General features: G+C 45.2%; 7 protein-coding genes across 7 annotated transcripts; 2 read left to right on the top strand and 5 right to left on the bottom strand.

The window, feature by feature from the left end:
• Positions 1-1381: 1381 nt before the first annotated feature.
• DFL_005236 (uncharacterized protein) lies at positions 1382-2750 on the bottom strand (the record flags this gene model as incomplete). Its single annotated transcript, XM_067634464.1, has 2 exons — positions 1382-2508; positions 2621-2750. 2 exons carry the CDS (start codon positions 2748-2750, stop codon positions 1382-1384), a joined length of 1257 nt encoding a protein of 418 aa, XP_067492530.1.
• Positions 2751-4869: 2119 nt separating this feature from the next.
• DFL_005235 (uncharacterized protein) lies at positions 4870-5471 on the bottom strand (the record flags this gene model as incomplete). The annotated part of the gene is made up of 2 exons (XM_067634463.1): positions 4870-5216; positions 5351-5471. 2 exons carry the CDS (start codon positions 5469-5471, stop codon positions 4870-4872), a joined length of 468 nt encoding a protein of 155 aa, XP_067492529.1.
• Positions 5472-6723: 1252 nt separating this feature from the next.
• DFL_005234 (uncharacterized protein) lies at positions 6724-11942 on the bottom strand (the record flags this gene model as incomplete). Its single annotated transcript, XM_067634462.1, has 11 exons — positions 6724-6735; positions 6936-7298; positions 7353-7506; positions 7576-7751; positions 7827-8726; positions 8786-9865; positions 9923-10498; positions 10560-11096; positions 11170-11260; positions 11322-11349; positions 11933-11942. 11 exons carry the CDS (start codon positions 11940-11942, stop codon positions 6724-6726), a joined length of 3927 nt encoding a protein of 1308 aa, XP_067492528.1.
• Positions 11943-13344: 1402 nt separating this feature from the next.
• DFL_005233 (uncharacterized protein) lies at positions 13345-15567 on the top strand (the record flags this gene model as incomplete). Its single annotated transcript, XM_067634461.1, has 6 exons — positions 13345-13924; positions 14015-14279; positions 14389-14738; positions 14859-15291; positions 15355-15387; positions 15456-15567. The coding sequence occupies 6 exons, from the start codon at positions 13345-13347 to the stop codon at positions 15565-15567; spliced, it is 1773 nt and encodes a 590-aa protein (XP_067492527.1).
• A 1652-nt stretch (positions 15568-17219) lies between these two features.
• Positions 17220-17905, bottom strand: DFL_005232 (uncharacterized protein; the record flags this gene model as incomplete). The annotated part of the gene is made up of 2 exons (XM_067634460.1): positions 17220-17381; positions 17453-17905. The coding sequence occupies 2 exons, from the start codon at positions 17903-17905 to the stop codon at positions 17220-17222; spliced, it is 615 nt and encodes a 204-aa protein (XP_067492526.1).
• Positions 17906-19180: 1275 nt separating this feature from the next.
• Positions 19181-19857, top strand: DFL_005231 (uncharacterized protein; the record flags this gene model as incomplete). The annotated part of the gene is made up of 3 exons (XM_067634459.1): positions 19181-19382; positions 19454-19549; positions 19616-19857. The coding sequence occupies 3 exons, from the start codon at positions 19181-19183 to the stop codon at positions 19855-19857; spliced, it is 540 nt and encodes a 179-aa protein (XP_067492525.1).
• Positions 19858-20981: 1124 nt separating this feature from the next.
• On the bottom strand, positions 20982-22191 carry DFL_005230 (uncharacterized protein; the record flags this gene model as incomplete). The annotated part of the gene is made up of 4 exons (XM_067634458.1): positions 20982-21281; positions 21340-21919; positions 21981-22070; positions 22145-22191. 4 exons carry the CDS (start codon positions 22189-22191, stop codon positions 20982-20984), a joined length of 1017 nt encoding a protein of 338 aa, XP_067492524.1.
• Positions 22192-22378: the final 187 nt, after the last annotated feature.

Here is a 22378-nt window from a genome sequence, read left to right as displayed (position 1 = left end):
AATTCCAGTCCGCCGATATAACCCTCCAAGTTTCTAGTTTATACTTATTTCAGCTATGGTTATTACCAGTTTCACTTACCCTCGTGCCTCGAACGCCTATTATCCCCTTTCCAGTTAAGCATAATACAATAAATATCTTCTCGAGATCGCAGGTAGATAGTAGAAGTCCAACCTAAGCTTTTTCTTCCCACCTGCATCTCAATAATTCTCCGGCATTAAGACCTCGCCTAAAATGCCAATGCCGATTTATGCGTATCATTTGAATTTCTTTTGGGAGCTGGTGTATGCCGGATCTGTCATCGGAACCGCCCGCTTGCATGCGCAAACACCTACCGGAATTAACATATAGCATGCAGGCAGGTCTGAATAATTGACCAATAATTAATGGCTAGATTTTAGAAAGGGAAAGTAATTTCGCAAAAATATAGAGCATATAATCGCCGATTAATTCGGCTTGGTTATTTGTATAGCCGGGGCTGTTTAAACTTAGTATATTATTGATGCAGGTGACTGATCCCTGGGAGAACATCATGTATCCAGATCTAGGTGGTTTTAGACATGTTCCCGCGATTCGCCTATATCCCAAAGTTGTGGTGGATAGATCTACGATCAGCTGGGTAAGGTCATTCTAGGCTTATGCACATGCAGGCAAGGATGCATCGATTGTGAATGGTAAGGGAAAAAACAAGGAGCGAATCTAGAAAAATTGACAAGGCAAGCTTGTAAAACTCAGGGGGAAATTCCAATGAATGGTTTCTTATATACCCTTCTTGCCGTTCCGTCCGACGGCTCGGTTGGTCCCGATCGAAACGAGTCTTTTAGTTTTTAATGTATCTCTAGTACCTCTGGAACTATTATATGGGTTCGCCAATATTTTTGTCTCCTTGCGCGCATTTCAGGATTTTAGCGGTTGAAGATTAGAGAATCTTACTTCGGTACCGTGGTACGGCGCGGGTATTAGGTAATTGCAAACTGATCGAGCTTAAGCTCATACATGAGACACATCCCAAGTCTTGTCATCAATACACTTAAATTTTAATTTGACATTACGATATTTGTATATTTCATCGCTAAATTAATAATACAGCAGATTGTTATCATATTAACCCACTGCTTAGGGTTGTTTCGGAGAAAGCATTAACGGCGCCGTAGACGTTAACGACCGGATGAACTGGAGCCTCTCGGAACATTAAATCTCGACGCTCGTACATTTGCATGGAAGAAAAAAGTTCCAACAAAAAGACGTCTGCCACATGTGCACGATCCCCAGACATGCGATAAAATGGGGAGGATAACTTTTCTAGATTTGGATTTCCGTGTATGTATCCGTCTATTCCGCAACCACGGTTTCAAACCCCACTTATATGGCCCAAGATAGATCTTAACCACATGGCCTAGGGAACCTCCTCGATCCAGGTGGCTTAGGCATAATCCCCCTGGCGACCAACTTCGAATAACTCCAATCATCACTACGATTCCCAGGCTCCGTCTTCCAAGTCCAAAAGATCCACCCATTGGTCGTTTCATAACTATCCAACTGCGCTTCAACAAATCGTCTCAAATCGTCCTTCTGCGCTTGTGTCATCCGATCGGCATCGCCTTTGCCGTTACATGTTCCGTAAGCCCTCGAACTCTGGAATGTTCCGTCGTATCTGGCACCCCGACCCCATCCGTTCAACCATCTGGCGCAATCGGTCATGGCAGCACTCCATTCTCCGACGACGACGTACTTGTTGCTTCCCTTAAACTCCCATCGTGCGCTACAGGCAGAGTCGAATTGCTGCCAGTAGCTCCTGGATACCTCTCCTTCCGAGAAAACCTGATAACGGTGTTTATCTACAAGCACCTTATTCGATGGTGCCAAAAGCCCATTCCACTTGGTAAGCGGCAAGAAAGCATCGCTGTATCCAACCCATGTTGGCCCAGCTCTTCTTACAATCCCCCATCCATCATAAGTAAACTGCCTAAGTTTACTCCAATCCAATTTAGGTCCCATAGGTTCGTTCAATACTTCGATAAGCACAACGGTATCCCTATACTGCACTTGGCTGTACTTATCCGCCACCTTTTGGATTACGGCTAACATCTGTGCCGCTGTATTCCCCTGCAAAAACCCGATTCTATCTCTCAACCCAGAGTTATCAAATCCATTTTGACTACCGGGGGCACCGTGAAGATCGATCCAGACTTTTAATCCAGCGGCTCTGGCCCATCCGATCGCGCGGTCGAGGTAGGCGACTTGTCCTTGAACGTATGGGTCGCCGGGGTTTAATGTGAAGGCCCAGTAACCGATTGGGATTCGCACGGTGTTCAGTCCATAGGATTTAATCAGGTTGAAATCGGTCTGGGTGATCCAGGTGTCCCAATGTTTCTTTAGGTGGGCCTGACAGGCTGTTTTCCCGAGGACCCGGCAGAGGTTGTATTCGTCGACTGGACCGGCAGATGGGTTTCCTGCCCAGCGGCTCCAGAGGGATGGAGTGATCCAGGGTTCGAGGACGAGCCAGCCACCTATTGAATATATTTTGGTTAGTATATTCTGAGGTCCCTTTATGGAACGATATAATTCTTCTTTTTGTTTTTCAAAATAATAACATAGTAAATTTATTTAAGAGATACATACCAATATTCACACCACGGACTTTATTCGATCCAAAGCTAAATGCCACATTTTGTCGGATTTGCAGCACGGGCTCCGGCCTGGCGGCTACGCCGGTAGCCAACAAGGCGCTCGCTATCACCGATAACTTCATTGTTGGAGTAAAAGAAAGAATAAAGAAAGAAAGAAAAGGTGAGGTTGAAAGAAAACCTCAAAAAAATTCTCTGGTCCTCTTTTTAAAATTTTTTCGGAGGCGAAGAAAATTAAATTATATCGTCTACTGCCATATTAATAGGGATAGAATAGGGTTCTGCCGTCGAAACCAAATGTCCCAGGACAAACTTGCGAGATATCCTTCGCGAATCGCAAAGCTTAAAAAGACAGGAATAACGAGAAGCTTAAAGCTAATCAAGGACCCCGTCCGGAAAAGCCTTATAAAAACTTATTGGAAAGCCTTTATATAAAAAAGCCTTGATCAGATAAAAGAAAATAAAAATAAAGAAAGAGGAAGGGGAGGGGCTACCATTCTTATACATAATGTCACAGCAGTTCACACCACCGAGGGCCCCTTCGTACGGAATGGCTTCCAATTTTACCCACAAGGCAAGCAAGCAAACCAGCAAAACCCAGCTGTAAAGAAAAGGCCTGGCCCTCACAAAGCTCGTGGGAAAAAAAAAGCCTCCGATCCAAGCTGGCTAGAAGAAAACCCTGGGCGACGGAATGCAACCCTGTGGTGGTGCTTCTTCGCTTGGCTTATGTATGGATAGACCCCTCGTTGGTGGCTGATCCCGCCTACCGTAGAGGAGGTATTTGTTGGGTGCAGAAAGTCCATATGTTGGCTTTGCTTCCCCCAATCCCAATGACTCCCGGCCTTCAAAGTTGCACCTCATATGCAAGATGAAAAAGAAGGCTGAAGTTACTTTTCCAACAAAAAAGACACCTACGTTGTAGCTTCTTCTCCCATCGTTTTCCACAACAGAAGGACTCCTTTACAAGTCGCAATTTTGATTCACTCTGAGGGTTCCATAAGGTAATGGAAACCCTTCTTTCCCCCTTTCAATGCAACTAAACTCCGAACAAAACAGCGACAAACAGGAACCTGATGTCGATCTCATCCAGAGTTGTACTGCGGGCAAAAAACAGAGTTGGCGCACACCGATCCTGCAAGGGTTCGGCCGTTCGGCAAGATAGCTCATGCGCTACAACCCCATGGGAAACTCAAGAAGTTCTGGGCGGTGGAACCCACGTCCGACGACAATCAGGTAGCTTGGTCTTGGAAGGTGGATTACTCATGTTTTTAACGTTGGTGATTAGTTGGTAGCTTTTGAAGTGGAGAAAAAAAGGATACGAGGAAGATGATACCTTGAATGGATACAGTGTCCGCGAAGAGCTCGAGATTGAAAATTGCAAGTGAGTGGCGGGGGATAATTATAATTTTGCATGATTATAGCCTGCCTACTGGCCACACGAGATGATGTCGCGCACCGAACAGCGCACGAACACATGGCTAGCTTGATGATCGCGATAGGCGGATGCTTAGTGAGCCAGCTTTCCACCCTCCGATAATAATAGCCGAAGTTAATCGTATAAGAGAACAATGTAGCAGATTATCGATACCAGTTGCTTGAAGTTTGAGGGGTCCCTCTGAGATATGCTAAATTAATGTCAAGGATTGCGATCGATACGAAAGCAATGGTGTGGCCCTCGCTTGCCGTCCTTAGCGTAACGTTAACATCAACGCATCGAGCTGGATGTCTTTTTGTGCCACCGAGAAGCCGTACCGTTCCATTATCGAGGCCTGGTCCAACTACCAACATCAGAATTAACTGCGCAGACTCTAATTCTTACAGGCAAGGATTATATCTACCCTCCGAGTTAACCAGTTTTAATCCTTGTAGTTAAAGAATGATGCCGCACTTTTAAAGTTAGTTTAGACCGGATTTCAAAATACTATAGGACTGTATAATATGCTTGGATGAATCGATTGATATTTTATAACTTCAATTCTTTTCTCTGTCTCCACAGTCCGGAATAGGTCTTTAACTAAACCAAACCAGATTCTAGATTGATTACAATATTCCCCCGACGTAAATATATAATTTACAGAAGGAATTAACAAAAAACTAGTACTCGCCTCCTCCAAACTTAACAACCTATATCCCCCCTGCTCTTCGCAGTAACATTTGGTTACGAGATAACCCTCCTCTCCATTCTGAGATATGGATGTTATATCCATCCATAACTACCAATAACATTCCCAAAAACCAGAACCTCTAAACCATCCCAGCAACTAAAACCACAACCCCACCCACAACCCTCCAAACCCTTCCAGGCCCACTAACCACCGCAACAGCAGAACCACTAGACGTAACCGCATCACCTCCAGCAGTAGTCCTAGTAGGCTCACTAACAACCCTAGTACTATCCACAACCATCCCACCACCGCCACCAGCAGTCTGCGTACTAACAGGCGGTTCACCCCTCGAAATAAACGTTGAAGAAGAAGTTTCTTCTTCCACAGAAGTAGTAACCGTCGGTTCCCCCCTCTTCACACTCGTAGTACTAACTTCAACCCTCGGCCCCCCTCCACACAAACCGCTCCAACCAAATCCACCAACGTCTGACAAGTATCATCCAAACACCTAGCAATAAGTCATCCTAGAAGGTTATCCGAGAATGGAGTATTTGTTGGTTCTTCGCAGACGCAGGGTTGGAGGTTTGTGGTGTTGACGAATTGGATGCATTGAGGGACACTTTCGGTGACGGCTTTTTCAGCGCAGGCGGCGACGGTGTCGTAGGCGCAGTTGAACTGGATGTTGGTTTGGGCGGTGGTTAGGAGGGGGAGGGAGAGGAGAGGAAGGAGGAGGAAATGCATTTTGGGGGTTAGGTGGCAGTGTAAGATATGTATGTGTAAAGATATAGTTCGGAAGTAGTCGTTTTTGATATACAATATATATATATCACGGCTACGTATACGACTATAGACGCTTAAAATTTTTTCTAGAACAATATAATAAAGAAACTCCGAGTAAACCTCCCCAAATCCACTCCAATCGAGCAAATAGTCCATTATTTGCCCCTCCCGCCTCCTTATACTCTCCCCTCTCCCTTTTCCCAAGCCAGCCGCATCCCCCCTTATAACTGACAAAAGTTGAAATTTCTTCTCAGTGGCGTCCCTCCTAAAGGAATTCAATTGGGTATAGTTGAGCAAAGCTGAAATGCAAAGATCTGCACGGTGATACATGTATCAATATATTTCAACAGCCTCGCAGTATAGGTAACCAATGGTTATAGGCATTTTAAGCCGCATTACACAGCCTCGCCTTTATCCTTCAGGAATCAATTTCAACGAGAAGCTTAACTGCTATAAATTTTCATTTTTGAGCAGCATTTTTTGTTTTAATGGACGTAGTTGCCGGATTACCCGTCAATACCGGAAGGAAAGAGATTATGATTTACCCTTGTATAACCAAACCCTTTACTTAGAAACAAAATATATAGCACCTGCATTTAAACGACAAAGTCTAGAAATTTTGATATTTTCAAAAAAATGTTAAAGAGCTGATCATATGACCACTTCGTATGTTTTGATCGGAATCACACCCAGTGTTAAATTCCAACACGGTTGTAGCGATACAATTCCCACTCTCTGCCTGGCCACGATTTACATCGAATACGTGCAACAAAAGTTCAGGATCCCCAATTGCTCAACTGGTACTTGTCCTGCATATATCTAGCCTCAAATTTTGCACCCTAGTACCCTATTCTGAACTCTATGCCAATTGCATAACTAAGCACCTACCCCGCCCTACGAAACCTAGAAAATATCGAACTTCTACAACTAAATAGCCTCATTACATAACAACCAGCATTCTCCACTTACCCCAAATACTTCGAAAGCGGGAAGTTGAAACTTCCTCATTCACTTCAATCCAAATTCGCAAATTTCAAAATACATTAATTAAAGTATACCTAAGAAACGGTATGCCAAAAACCCACATGTACTAAACAACCCTCCAAAAAGGAACAACGTCGGCCGATGTCCAGGATGTTGTCCAAATATTAAAAACCCCATTCACCGTCCGACGTTCCACCAGCAACATCCCCCTGAAAGGCCACAAGCTAGTTTATTTATCCACCTGCCCATAATGGAACGAAAGACCGTTAGCGAACCTGTACAACCCTTCCTCCGACTTCAAAAACGCGGGGTAAAAAACCTCAACCAACAAGGTAGAAGGAAGTCCGGAACCCAAGAAAACCCGAGGTAAAAAAGAAAACCCGGCCAACAAGGAAAGGAAACCACCGAAGGAAAAGAGTAAGAAAGAAAAAAAAAACTAACCTCAGCAATACTCTGCCTATGAATCTGACTCTTCTGCCTCTCATTCCTCGACACCCTATAATAATACTCCGTAAACTGATTACACTTCATATCCCTCAAAAAGTCTTCATCGTGCGTAATAACAATCAACTGGAAATTCTTCTGCGCCTGTCGGTAATTAATGATATCGTGTAAACTCTGGGCTAAAGCTCTGGAATTATCACGATCGAGGTTTGTGGTTGGTTCGTCGAGGGCTATGAGACCACAATTGGTACCGAAACATTCGGCTAGTGCGAGACGGATGATTATACTGGCTAATACTTTTTGACCGGCACTACAGCGGCCGCGCATGTCGAGTTCGGCGTCTTGTTTTAGCATGCAGACCTAGTTTGTTCGTTAGCTTTTGGATGTTTGTTTCGTTTTGGGGGCAGTTAGTACTCTGTAGTTGTAGAGCCGATTGCCTTTCGCATTCTCTTGTTCAGAGCGTATAAGAATCGTATCCACATCTGTTCCTTTATACGTCTTCTTCCACAGATCATCGATGATACGATTCACCTCTTCCATCTTGAGTGAATGATACTTCATCACCGCCCTAGCCACCAATATTAGCCACTTTTAACCCCCATCTTAGAACTCTTGGGTGACTACAAGGAAAACATACTTATCCAACGCCATTTGATAAGTTCCCAAATCCTCGTTCGCAACAGTAGTAGTCTGCAACCTAATCTGCCCTTCGTGAAAATTCTTCTTGGCATCTTTAAAGTCGATTTCATACTCCTTCAGGATTTCCGTCAACTGCGTATCTAACGATTTGATCGTAGCGCCTTTGCCGGTTCTCTATCAGAAAACCTGTTAGCAACCGCCCACCTAGCTAGCCAACCAACCCAGCTTGATAGAGGTAGGGCAACTCACATCCATAACCAACCCATCGTGCCGTCTCTGCAACTTCTCCACATCCATCTTGAACCGATCCCTCTGCTGCTCCGCATTCCTCGCTTCAAGCTCTCTAATCTCCCTTTCCAACTCCCCAAGTTCCCGCTTGTTCTTCCTAAGCCTAATGTTATCCGTAATACTCCTCTTGAACCCATCCGCCTGTCCCCTCTGCGCTCTCAACTCCACCAACTCCTTCTCAGCAACACCAAGTCGCTCATCCATCTCCGAAATCCGTTCTTCGAGCTCTTTACTCTCCCTTACTAGATTTTCCAACGTTTCGATAGTATCCCCGCTTTCGTACTGCATTATGCCTCGTTGTATTGCTTGTAACCCTCTCAGCGTATCTGAAGATTTATCTGCCACGCGTTTTAACGTCTGCTCGTTCTCCTCCCATTTCATCCTGACCTCTGCTTCCCGTGCCTTCGCTTTAATGATCTGTGGTTGAATACCCCTCGCTTCCTCTTCAGCGTCTCTAATATGCCCTTCCCTCTGCCCAATAAGTTCTTTACAATCAGCCAACCGCTTGGCTTGAGTCTGTTTCTTCTCAAGCTCGTGTCGTGCAGAGATTAATTGGTTAGCAACCTCCTGCACCTGTCGTTCTGCAACCGCAAGTTCCGTCCTGGCGGCCTCTTTGTCACTCCATAGTGCATCTCGCTTTTGTTTTAATTCTCCAGCTTGAGAGTTTAGACTTTGTAATGCCTTTTGGATGTCGGCTACTGAGCGGGAGGATCCCATTGCTTCTAGACGCTTTGTGAGACTGGTGATTTGTAGTTGGTTCTCGCGGATGTCTTTTGCGTAGTTTTGGATTTCGGAGACGGGGCTGCGAAGGGAGAGGATGTCGCTTCTGTTGACCTTTTTGGCTTCGACTTCTTTTTTGCGCTGTTCATAATGTTAGTAAAACCAATAATAATATGTGGCAGGAAATATTTAATACATACTGCCTCGTAGCTAGCAAGTAAGCCTCCATGCTTCTTCTCCAGCCCCGCCAGCCCATTCATCAAAAGTGGAACATCATTATCCCTCAACCGCGTCGCAATATCAAACTCCAACCTCACATCGTTCAGAATCCTCAAGTCCTCGGAATAATTCGCAATCTCCGCATCAATCACATCAACCTTCTGTTTCTCGAGATCCTTCTCCAGCCGGGCCATAAACTCATCAAGACTTTCTTGATCAGCATACGAACGTTTACACATCCTACAGCACTGTCGTTCCCTCGCCATCTTTAATGCCTTTTCGTAGAAACTGCGGGTTTGCTCAACCATTGCTCGGTCGCGCTGGGCGTTTTCGAGGTCTTCTTCTTTGAATTTGATGTAGGCTGGGTAGTCGCTGCATTCCTCGAAAGAAGGTTTATCCATCGCCTTTGCAACCAGGCTACTTGCGCGGTCTAGTTCCTGAGCCTTTTGCTTCAGTAGATCGCGTTGGGTTTTCAGTTGAGATTCGGTCTGTGTCAGTTCCGCATTACTAGACGCCAGCAGTTTTTCCGCCTTTGAAACTTCTTCTTCCCTTTCTTCGAGGATTTCATGGTAATCGTCGTCCAAAGTTTCAACACTCCATTTCGAAAGTAAACGATCGAATTTATCCGTATTCGCAAGGATAAGAGATTCCTGTGCTGTTGTCTTCGTTTCTACCTCCTTTTGTAAAATCGAGAGTTTGGCTTTCGAGTCCGCCTCCGCGGTTCCCTTTGTTAATTCCTTCGTTTCACGGGCGATGTTGGCTTCGACTTCTCTTATTTCCGAGTCCTTGGTTTGAATTTGTTTGTCCCATTGTTGGTGTTCGTAGAGGGTGTTCATTTCCAAGACTTTGGAGTTTCCGTCGTTGACTTCGATTTCTAGACGGGTGATGCGGCCTTCGTCTACTTGTAGGCGGTCGAGGCCTTTTTGGAGGATGCGGAGTTCGGAGTTCAAACGATCGATTTCGGTGGTGGCGAAGCGTTTGGTTTGCTCGAGGGAGATGAGTTTTTGGTTTAGAGTGTTTAGAGCGTTGGAGGCTTGGAGTTGTTCTTCTTTGCCCTCTCTCTGTATATTGTATTAGCGGGCGTGTCATAAAAGTCATACAGGAGAGGGCGATGTTACCTTTGCACGCTCGTAGGTCCCAGATTGTTCGCGGGTCAACTGCTCTAGCTTTCGCATGAAGTCTGCGACTTGACGGTCATCGAGGTCTCCGGCACTGAAACCGCGGATTTCATGGAGGGCACTAGCTTCCTTGATCATATTCTCACGATTCAAGAGTTGATCTTCATAGTGCTCCTTCCGTGCTTGAAGCGTACCCTTCTGATCAGCCTTTTTGTTCAATTTAACTCTCAATCGTCCCTGCTCCTCTTTAATTTCTATCTTCTGCCTCTCTTTATCTACGATTTTAGTTTCAAATTTATCCATTTCATCTTTAAAGTTTGCAAGTCTGTCTTCCAAAGCTTCGTCAGAGTCCGGTAGAAGTTCGATGTCATCTTGTAGATCATCGATGAGTTCTGAGATACGTTGACGGTTGCTACGTTTTGTGGTCAAGACTGCAATGTCCTTTTCGAAACTGGCGGTGGTTTGCCAAAGGACTTCGATTTCTTCACGGATTTTTGAGATTTCGCGGCTCAGTTCTTCGCGCTGTTCGCGGAGGGTTTCGATTTCGGAGGAAATTTGTTTGGTTTTTTTCTCGGCCTGTGCGTATATATTATTCATTAGTATTTCGTCGGAGGTTTGCGTATGACAGGGGAAGTACCCTTTCTGCCCTCTCCTTATCGACTTTAAATTGATCTTGTAAGAGATTTAGCCGTTTAATTTCCTCCGCCTGCTTTTTCCTCAAAGTTTTGATATTGTCGATGGCTTTCGTATACTTCTGCGCCTCAAATATCTCATCAAACTTCTTTTTAAGTACCGAAGCCTCACTGAGCGGCCACATACTCTCCTCCTGATGACAAAAGATGACATTATCCAAAATACTCCTACTCACGCCCAAAAAGTTCGGCAACATACTATCCAACTCGACGCATTTAGTACTGACAGTACTTCGTTGATTATCTTTAATCATAAGTAACTGTCCATCCAATGTCTTTTGCGTTCTTGCGGTTTTTTTAACAGAGAGTTGTAAAGAACGAGTGCAGACCATTTTTGCGCCGTTGGTGTTTATGAATGAGAGTTTTACTTGGGCCATGACTTCCTTTTCGCCGCAGATTTTGGGGTCGTGGATGAAGGCGCCGTTTTTGGAGTTGGGCGGGAGGTCGCCGGTTGTGGCGTATTTGAGGCATTCGATGATTGTCTAGATATTATTAGCTTCAGATCGTTAAGTACGTAGGAGGAATTCGGTATATAAGGGAGATCGGGGGAAGTACGGTTTTGCCGGAGCCATTGTAACCGACGATGAGGGTGAGAGGGGTGTGGAAGGCGATTGTTTCCTGACGGGTATTGTCGAAGGACCGGATGCTATGTATCGATCAGTATTCAGTCCAATCTTAAAACAGGTATATTAAAGAGGAGTACGTACCCCAATATGGCGAGCTTGTCGATTTTCGCTAGGATCAATGTTAGTATATGTGATTATACACGCGAGGCTTATTGAATTCGGACGTACACCTAGGGATAGTTGTGCATTAGTAATCTATCTTTGATAATATAAATACGATAGAAAAAGAAGCTTACATTGTGGGAAATATGCTTATACTGGGTAATAGTAGTATAAGAGGATCTATTTCGGCATCGAACAGGTGGTAATGGGAATGAGATGGTGAAGTTGCGGATGTGGATGTGTGGGGTTGAGGGATAGTGAAGATGTGCGACTCAGAAGCTTCCCATGCGACGCCAAGACTTGAGGTCGCGAAGTCACGTTGTGGTGGTGCAACGCGTCAACGCTTTGTGGCGTTGATATTACGTAGTACTACATACAGAGATAATTGTCAAGCAGCTGCAGATATACGAATTATCAATGCCACTCCTGTAGACAAAACCGCCTAGGTATATAACCCTCTTCGGCCTTAACTTAAGTATCGGCCTTAGCAAGTAAACTCACCGTGATCGAGTGTGCAAGGGGAATGATATCAACGCCATGTGAAATTTAAAAAAGCAAAAGGGAAGTTCGATCCAAAAGGCCTTGCACACGATGTCGCATGCGCGCAAAGATCGAGCGAAACACAGCAATTGTGGCGCTTCTAGATTCTCAGGGAAAATGTACTCATGCTCCATGCCGCCACCAAGAATTTTAAGTTGCTGCAATATATAAAGTATGTAAAATTGTCTGTTTCTGTTTTGTGAATGGGCAGACTATTTTAAATATTTTTTGCAATGAGAGCTCGCACGACAGAATTATTCAAGACCGTCGATAATATAATATCGATCAGTGACGACAACACTGGAACTAGTTCAGCCGTTTCGAACAGTACAAGCTAAACATGCATACGCTTAGGCCACGACTGAACTGCTCGAAGGCGATATATGCACGACAGAATGGGAAAAGAGTACAGAACAAACGTGCCACCAGGAAATTGCCGCCAGCAGCGACGGCCCAGCCCAGTCGTTTTGTAGTTAGAAGAGAAGAAAGGAGAAGGGTCTTTGCAAGGTCAATTGTTGTCTGGTCTACGAGGAAGCAGTATACTTGCGGAGAAAGTGGGGCGGACTGATATTAATATTTAGCAAGGAGTTAAGAATCCAACAAAAACCCTGTTTCTTCTTCTCCCCCGAGCTGTTCGAGTCTCATATAACCTCTCTTTTTTGAAGAAAAAAAAAAACCACAACATTCCCCGACTCGGGATTCTATTACCCGGAGTATTTTATATTCCAGTCACTGATTTGACGGGTATTGAATTCCAGGTAACAACATCGCAAAGCTAGTGGCTGGGCAAGGACCTTACCGATGACCAAGAGATGATATGTGGCAAGGGGGCCCGGCACAACATAACGCCAAACAACAGCGGAAAACGTCGATGAAGACTACAAACCTCGATCTCCCCGCAATTATCGCATTTCCGCATTCCCATTCCGCCAGCTACTTTCCCCGATACTGAAGAAGTATCTTCACAAGCACAGAATCCCTTCTAAGCTCGGGCTTTACATACTCTCAGACAAGTCCAAGACAAGACAAAACAAAATATCCTGTCTGGGCCCTGTCCTGCCCTGTCCCGCCTGGCCTGTGCTCGTACAGTGCCGTCATTGTGCGGTGCTGTGCTGTGTGCTGTTCGGAAAAATTAATACATAGCCAGACGACTGGACTGGACTGGACCGGACTGGACCTCTGCTTGCTTGCCTTCTCCCCAATCCCGTGTGCTGTGGGCTTTCCGCTTCGCTTTTTTTTCTCCACCGGTAGTAAAGCGAAGCAGAGGCAAAGCAGAGTTAACTGGCTGAGAGGCCAGCCACCCAGTAGCCAGGTTCTGTGGCGCTGACACTGAGCATCTTGCGTGTACTATACTATACCGTACTATATTAAGGTATATATACTGTACATACAGCTGAGGGTAAGAAAAAATATTAAGAAAGATATTTACATAATATAATATACAATATAATATTGTATAAAGATGGATCGGGTGAACGGCAAACCCCATCCTTCGTCGTCGTCAGGGATTAACGGTCAAAGAGGCCAGGAGGACAGCAAACAGAAGAAACTGATGCAGCTGCAGATCGAGACGGGTGCTCAGTCGCTGCAAACCCAGTTGGCTCACCTGTACCAACATCACCAGCAGAACAGTTCGCACGGTCCTTACGTTGACTTCCAGAATGTGCTTCACTCCCAGGCAAATACTTTATCGACACGAGCAGGAACGTCCTCCTCCAACAGCCCTCTGGTCAGCCAGGTCAATCATATCAGTCAAGCCTACTCGGGTCCGTACAGTCCTGTCTCACCGATGACCGTCCCCTCGGATAATCTTAATAATCAGCCCATCGGACGGCGGTCGGTGCTGACCATGGGTGAGGCTCTGGAGCCCATCTTGGCAACCTCCCCGGTCTTCCACATCGTCCAAACCCAGCAGACGACCCAACAGCAGCCCCAGCAGGGCCCACCTCCGTCGCGAAATATTAATGCTAATTCTAAAAAGCGCCGGGACAGCATCCCATATCTCCCTCTGCATTTTGACATGGAAATGCAACTCGACTCCGGTATTCTCCAATTTCATCCTTTCCTTCCTCATCTCACATTCCCACTTTATATACATTTTATATTAACAACATGATTCATCTTCCATCCAGTCGTTCCCGGTCCCGGTGGAGCTGCTGGAGCAGGGCAGGGAGTGGTAGCAGGCGGCGGCGGCGGTAGCACCCTCACCGAGTTCACCAAACGCCGTAACTGGTCTCAACGGATCATCGAGGAACTCCAAGACCTCCTCTGCATCCTCACACCTAGTGGCAAAATACGCTATACCTCTCCGAACACCAAGAATATCACCGGTTTCACCACCGATGAACTTCTCGGTCGTATGATCACTGAATTTATCCACACCGATGACTCTCACATGTCAGTACTTCTTTCTTCCTCCCACTCCCACTCTCATAACCGTTTAAAATGCCGTCATCACCATCAAAAATGATTGGTAAACGCTGACGGATATCTATATCTAAATAAGATTCGTCCGGGAGTTCAACGAAGCCATCTTTGCCGGCCAACCTCTCCGAATCTTCTTTCGCTTCCGCCGAAAGGACGACTCCTACGCCATCTTCGAATCAAATGGCCACCCCCACTTTTCAGAACAACGTCAACTACCTAATCCCGTCTGCTCCGGTTTTTTCATGATGGCTCGTCTCTACCCGACCAAAAACGTCGCCCTTCTCGATTCCTTCCTGGAACACAAAATCGAAAACGAGCGTTTAAAACGACGAATAGCAGAGTTAAGACTCGAAGAGCAAGAAGAACAAGATGCACAAGCTCGTGCCAGAAATGAAGCTGCCGCCGCAGTCGCAGCTGCCTTGAATGCAGGTAATGCCACTAACCGTACTAATAATTCTTTTTCTTCAAGTTCCAATCGGCTGCAGGTTCCACCGGCAACCCTGCCACGACCTCAATCTATCCCGTATCCATCTCTAACATCCGTTTTAGAAGGTTCTGCAGATAATAACGCGGCAACCGTCGTCAGTGCTCTCGCTTCGAATCATTCAAACTCAATGCCACCTCCTGCGATGCCCGGACAACTCACTCGCCAAAATCTAGAAGGTCTAAATAACTCAGCATTACGCTCCGACTCCCTTCGCGATAAGATGGCAAGATACGAAGGCGTAACGCACACAGACGCAATAGAAATGTTGACGGGGCTGCGGTATAATGAAGGAGAACGGTCGAGGGGGATAAGTACGGGCGATACATCACCCAGTCTGATCAGAGGAGACGCCGGCGTGCCCATTTCGACAGATAGGGAGAGCAGGGGCAGCGGAGAGAGGAAGAAGAAGATTAAGGTCTCTAACGAATATGTGTGTACGGATTGTGGGACACTGGATAGTCCTGAATGGAGGAAAGGCCCGACAGGACCGAAAACGTAAGTTATATTTCATCCTTCCATCATACGGGAATCGTTCCAGGCTGACCTGAAGGTTTATAGACTGTGTAATGCGTGTGGATTACGATGGGCAAAGTTAGTAACCCAAACTACGCGGTCCTATGCATGCGTTATACTTAGCAAGAATACTAACCCTTATACAGGAAAGAAAAGAAGCGAAACTCCGTTTCGGGTCCGTCAACACACCATGCACCACCGCTCGGAGGATCCGTGCCACCAATACCGTCATTATCGCAAAACCATGGAATGATTTGACGACCATAGTTTAGTCCCTCTTGGACTTTTTGTCGGCCACGTTTTAAGATGCCTTACAACTTTGATGCATCTGAGATGACGGCTTCGCCTTTGTCTTCGTAGCGGCGTCCGCTACCCGCCGTTCAGGTATACACAACGACTACGGCTTCGGTTCTCCAGATTGACCGACCTCCCCAACTCTTCGACTCCTTCACAAAAACTACTTGTACCAACAAAAACCTTCGGACGTTTACGGTTATTATCTAATGAATTTCTTGATTTGTTTTACTATAACGGCAGCTTGAATTGCAAGGGCTGGTTATAAACTTTCGGTAGCACTTTTGCGTGTCCTTTTTTCTACTTGTTTTTGTTTTTCATAGTCTCTGGGGATGAGACTCTCTAGGTTGTTTTTGTTTTTGATATTTAGGTGTACCAGTGTGCTATATTATTATCCTTTTACCTCTCCTTTCTTTCCCTTTTTTCGGGTTTCTTTAAGTCAGGATTATGGGTTTTTTTTATTTTTTTGTGGGTTTCCCTTTTTTGGTTGTTAATGACCGTTTGTTAGGGGTTGTATAAGCAGCGATGCAGTCGGTTTCTTTGTTTTTCTCGGTTTTTTTTTTACTCCTCATTACTTATTGTCGTTATCATTATTACTATTATTACCAGAGCGGGAAACGGTGGGTTAATACACTTGGGGGCTATTTTCCTGAGAGGTAAGTTGTGAGGGGCCGTGGTTACTCGGAAGGTGGAGGTGGAGGTGGAGGCAGAGGTGGAGGGTGGAGGTGCATTTGGGGATGCATATACGATAGTTGACAATGATGATGATGATGAGAGCGAAGTCGGTACACAAGGCTTTTTTTTTTTTTTTTCCCTTTTTTTTCTTTTTTTTTTTTCTTTTTTTTTTCTTTGGATGAATTACTACTACCATTTATCTAATTCTATTCACTAGATTTATGATTTTGTTTGTGATGTAGGTTAAGTTTTAAGTTGATAGGTAGGTCAGAGGGATAATAATATTTTGAGGACGAGGATGAAGGAATAGGTTTAGAGGGGGGGGCTCGAGACGGTATGTATAACTTTACCATTACGGTTTTAACAAAAATATAAACAACGATGGCTGTTTTTTACACTTCTCCGAATTTAAAATGTGAAACGACGAAGAACACTAGGAGGAAGAATTATTACGGCCAGTATATTTCCAAGAGGGTAGAATGAAACAGACCCGGGATGTTTTTCTCTACTCCTCGAACTTCAACCATGCGGGAGAAATTTTTTTTACCAGACCCAAGGGGAAGCAGGAGCAATATTCTAGATCTACATAGGTCTAAAACTCTTTGCAAATCTTTCCAGGTTAAGTAGGGCCCTACATGCATGCGCATGCATTAGGAGCGTAATTCAAGGAATATGGGGTTGATCTTTATTGAGCGGTACAGGATAGACAAAGTTGGTCATGTGGCGTATATGTACGGGCTGTTTTATGTCGGCCCTTGCGTTTACCTAATTATGTACTCCTCTCTTGCATTGTCTTTGGGAGACTTTTTTCCTTTCTGTGCCGGTTTTTGTCAGTTTCGTGGCACAGTACCTATATATATTCCCACTTCAATGCGATATGTTCGATGAACGGAGTTGTAACGAATGTTATTGAACTTCTTGCAGTAGGTTAATGAACAAAATCACAATCTCAGCCTTTCGGTGTCCCTGGATCCGATCTTGGGTTCCACGAGGTACGAATAGTCCTTTGTATCCTCCGTTGAGAAAGTCTTGCCAACGTAGAAGAGGGCACAAGCTGCGACGGCGGTGCCTTCCTTTGCGTAGGCGGTGACGGAGAAGGGGGTCTTGAATAGAGATACGTGAGTCAGTAATAAAAGGTTTTCTAGTGTGGAAGTTGACTAATATATAGACTCACCGGAGGTTTGTTGGGACATGTTCTTGTAGGTAAGAATGCCATCTCTGTTTTGCCAAATGACATAACGGGCGCCTTGAGACTGGGCCGAACCGCCTGGTTTGTGGTAGAATGCAGCGGGTTGGGATCTAGAGTGCACCTTGCAGTCGGGGGACTCTTCAAGGGTTCTCCTTGATTCGCTTGACGTTTCCTCTTAATAAAACTTCGAATTAGCGGTCTGATTGTCTTGGCATCTTTTACAAGTAACGTATGCTCGAGCAACTTCAACTCCAATTCATACAACCAGCCATTTGGCCCACAATCACCAGTTCCTGCCAGATCCCTGTAGGCAGTAGTGATCTTACCAGCTTCACCCGAACCTGTCCCGGCAAGACTGAAGGTGGGACTAACGGAACAAACTAGATTTTCCCCGTTAGATGCGCAGAACCTGCTGATCACATAGACTTTGATCTGCATTTATTCTCATGTGAGTAAAACTTGGAAGCATGTTCAATTATAGGGGAACAAGGGGTCTGGCCGTCTAACTTGATTCTTCAGGGCCATAGTGATGATTGGCGTATCCAAGTCAATCGGTCCATCCCCAGCCGCAAGTCTGCAGCTTGGGTTTGATCTTCAACACTAGCATTTCGAACGTCAAGTCCCAGGTTTTGATACTGGATGGTATAGAATTGAAAGATTTCTTTTCCACGGAGATCCAACTTGTTATTAATACAGGCAAGAGCGGCGCGGGCGTTCTCTGGATTGTGGCATCTGCATTCGTGAGTGCCTGCGCATGGAAGGATCGATTCTGCCATTGATATCTCTGCGCACCTCGGAATACGCCCCCGGTCTACCCCCACAGTCGATGTCTCCTCCTAGATGCTCGGAGATTAGTCTTGAGTTTCTGGAGATATAACGTAACCACTAATTATAATAGCGGTCAAATTATGTTCCAGATCCTTTACAAACATGAAATAAGCTACATTAGCCGACAAATAGACATTGTCCCCCGCCTCCATCTACGCCTAGACCTCGAGGCTGGCCATTTTTTCTCGCTATGACCATTACCATGCATATCTCGTGCAGGGTAGTGCTGGAGATAGGAACCAGATCAGCTGAAAGACTACAATCTTGATGGATTGCAATCGGGATATGAGAGTGGCATTTTGGGTGAACTTTGCGTTATAGATATATATCACATGGATCGACGCTTTCACTCAGTCTCCGCACGCTTTCACTCTCAGTGGCATTCGAAATTAGGGTAAAAAAATTACAGCCTTTTGAACCAGAGTTTAGAAAGGATTAGAATAATCTCTTGCTGTGGCGAGTGAATGCTACTTTGTCACCAGTAGTTTCTCCATAGATATCACAGAGGGTATAAATTGACTTTCTGGGACATTCTAAGATCGTAGTACTAGATTGGTCGGGAATAAAGAATGAAGGATCAAAAGTGCTTACCCCGACATAAAACAGTTTTCAAACTCCCTAAACAAAAAACCTGACAAACCTAGCCTCGTTGCCAGCAACACACGAAGTTCAGATAAACCACGAGGCTTAGTAAACCTGCAATATGTGTTGCCTCTAATATCCAACACCATTAACATACAATCGTGATACCGCGCCAGGATCTTATAATTAGCAGACGACGTGGGTTCCACCCCAACAACCCACCTGTGTAACCTCCAACCTCACCTCAACCCACCGTATTCTCTCGCCCCTATCCATTCTTCACCCCACCTCCGAAAACCAAAAATGTCAGCATCGACCTCCCTCGCCGGCTCTCCGCCTTCACTCTCCGGAAACCTCTCCCCTTCTCCACCCCGTGTAGGCGATCCACTCGCCTCAGGTCTACGCACGCTATTCGACCCCACTATCCGACAGACGACCGAGAAGCTTTGGATTGTGCATCAATCACAGATCGCACTGGCCGAGGAGTTGGAGCGGTTGATCTCTCGTATGTTCTAAATAATCTGACTAGTTTTTAACATAAGGAACGAAATTATTAAATGTAAATCGCGAATGTAGAATTAAACCACTACCTCGAAACCACCGACCCACCACTTCTAAAGCCCACAATTGTAAAACTTGCGAGTGTAGGGAAGAGATTAAACGCCGTCAACGGTACGTTCCATTACACCCCATATTAACCCTCTAATACTGAATTCCCTAACGATAATCCAATCACAGCACAACTCCACGCCATCCAAGGCCGTGTCAGTAGATTATTCATACAACTAAGTAAACAAAAAGCAATAAACAAACCCAATAACGCCGCATCGACGAGTGCCACGGCCCCGGGATCGAATACAGCTACAGGACTGGGGACATCAAATCTTACTAGTAGTAGTCCTGCAGCAGCGGCTTTGGCGGCAGCAGCGGGTGTTGGGATTTCGGGGAGTAGTGCTAGTGGAAGTCGTAGTGGCGGTTGAGTGGTATAGGTACTATTGGTGGATTGTTTGTGGATTGGGGATATATTAGTGACTCTCTTGGTATACTACGGCTTCGGACATGAATTTGTGGAAATGGGGTATTAGATGGTACGACACCGGTCGCAGGTGGGTCTTCACCAACAAATCGGTAGGGACCAGGGCTCCGAACGGCAAAAGTCTTGGTTCGGTGTATATGTTACACGGGAACATCGGAAACGGGTGGCATAGCGTGGCGTGTGTTCGTCTGCAAGATCTATTAGTAACGTCATATCACTTCAAAAAAGAAACCAGCTGAAGATTTTGGGGAAAAAAGGATATTATTTGCATTCGCCATGTCTTATACGTTTCCTCACGATGGTACGAAGGAAAAAGGGAAGAAAAGGATAGAAGAGCAATTGAAGAGGAGGATTCTGGTGTATTTGTATACATGCATTATCATTCTACCGTATAAAGAAATCAGAGGCTAGACGAGGGTAGCAAAAGGATATAAGAGAATTAGAAAAGCAAAGAAAACGAAGGAAAGAAAATAAACAAAAGAAACCTTTTATATCAATCTTGAATGCATCGGAGCATTGAAAAACGAGGCTCCTGTAACGTCTTTCGAAGCTTCTATTCATTGTTCATACCAAGCTACTTTTGCATGGTTGTCTTAATTCCTCGGGGGGGGCTTGTTTCTTGGAGCTGAAAGAGAAGCCGAGTAGCAGGGGTAAATTGAAAGGACGAAAAGAGAAAGAACGCCTGAGTACCTAGTAAAATTGAAAGAAACGAGCCAAAGACAAGAACACTGAAGGATAGTGGAGAAGACTAAGTTTATGTATAATAGGAAAGGTATAGTTCCAGCGCTCAAAAAAGCCCAATCAGAATACGAAAAAAGACATTCAAAAGCAGGTACTAAATATGGGTCGCGTGAAAAGCGTCGTCGAGTCGAGTAATATGTGTAATAGTATGTAATAAATATGAATAATACCTTGAGAACCCCTCCAAGGCCCGATATAAAGTAATAATAATAATAAAAAAAGCTACCCAAGCCACTTCTTTTGTGAGAAATCAATTACAAGAAACCAAGTGCAGAAAAGCAAAGCTGAGTAGAAGGAAAAACACCATCCGACTTTAAACCTTTCGTATTAATCGATCTCCATCCGTGGGGGCGGATTAATTTGGTTCGTCCCCGAGTTGAAATCCTGCATTTGGTGCTTGTCTTCTGGATCCGTTGGTTTCCTCCGGTTAACGTGTTGCTTGAGCCCCTTATCAAAGTTGAACATGCACTGGATGGCAACGCCGATAGTGATGATGAGGAGAATGACCGTAATGATGGCGAAGATGGTGAGAGAGCGGCGTGCGAGAAGGTAGAAGCTGACTTTATCGCCGTGATACATACGAACGAGTTTAAAGAGAAAGTAAGAGAGACCGCCAAGGTAGAGAATCTGGGTCGCATTGTTAGCTTCAAAATTCTGTGTTACATTGGAGATTAGGCGAACTTACAATGACGAAACCAGCGCCAATCTTGTTCTCCCTTCTAGTGAACCACGAAGCAGCGAGGAGGATAAGGATTGTAACCGGAATGACGACAATTGTCAAGATGAACTCGATATCATTCTTGTCGAGTAGGATAACCAAAAATTGGATTGTGAACCCGAGGAAGAAGAAAAAGTCGAACTTCAAAAGGGCAATATAAATCTGGAAAATGAGATATCGGCGCTTCATTCGTAGGTCGGCCGAAATGTGCTTGTAGATTGTCCAGGCAAATTCGTCGTGTAGTTTCCAGGCGACAAAGCTCATGAATGCAGTAATAACACCGATGACGACGGGAATGGCGATAAGGAATGGATAAATGACCCTCCATAGCCTCTGTGGGTCGTAGTTGCCCGGGTTTGTCTCGGTGTTTCCACCGGATGCTGTCATTACGGCCTCTCGAATCTGGTCGATTTGAATTGCAGAGTAGAGCAGCATAAGGGCGTTGAAGATGCAGAGGCCAAAGACCTGAATAGTGTTCTTGAGGCGGAGAGCATCGTATACCAGGACGAACTGGAATAGCCATGCGAAGATGAACAGTGTGAGATATCTAAACAAACTGTTAGCATATACGATACAAGAGTTTGATACTCGATATAGATTGCTCGTACGTTGTAATTGGTCTTCTGTTGTCGGTGACTTTGCCTTCAGCGTTTCTAACGCCATTAGGTATCGTAGCCTGGAATCTTCCGAAGATGTAGCTGCTAGCTGTCAGCCCCCTGTAATTTCAAGGCGGTCTGTTGACACTCGTCAATATTAATAGGGGAAGTCTCACCATTCGAAAGTAAGGACTATGGCAGCCTCTAAGAGGACCAGAGCCATAAAGGCCCTGGTCCATGCTGTTGTAGGCCAGTACATCAACCCTGGGCGCCTGAGATCGGTTCCTGCGTGACGAAGATATCCTGCGTCCCCCAGAAGAGGGTTCGAGTCTTTCTTTTGGTGGCCCTTTAGGAACGGAATGTTGGGCAACTGATGGGAAAGACCCTTCTAGAGAATGTATGTACTTGCG

Source organism: Arthrobotrys flagrans, assembly GCF_004000055.1.
Source record: "Arthrobotrys flagrans strain CBS H-5679 chromosome Unknown unitig_0, whole genome shotgun sequence".
Taxonomy (NCBI): domain Eukaryota; kingdom Fungi; phylum Ascomycota; class Orbiliomycetes; order Orbiliales; family Orbiliaceae; genus Arthrobotrys; species Arthrobotrys flagrans.
This window is presented reverse-complemented; position numbering and strand designations above follow the sequence as displayed.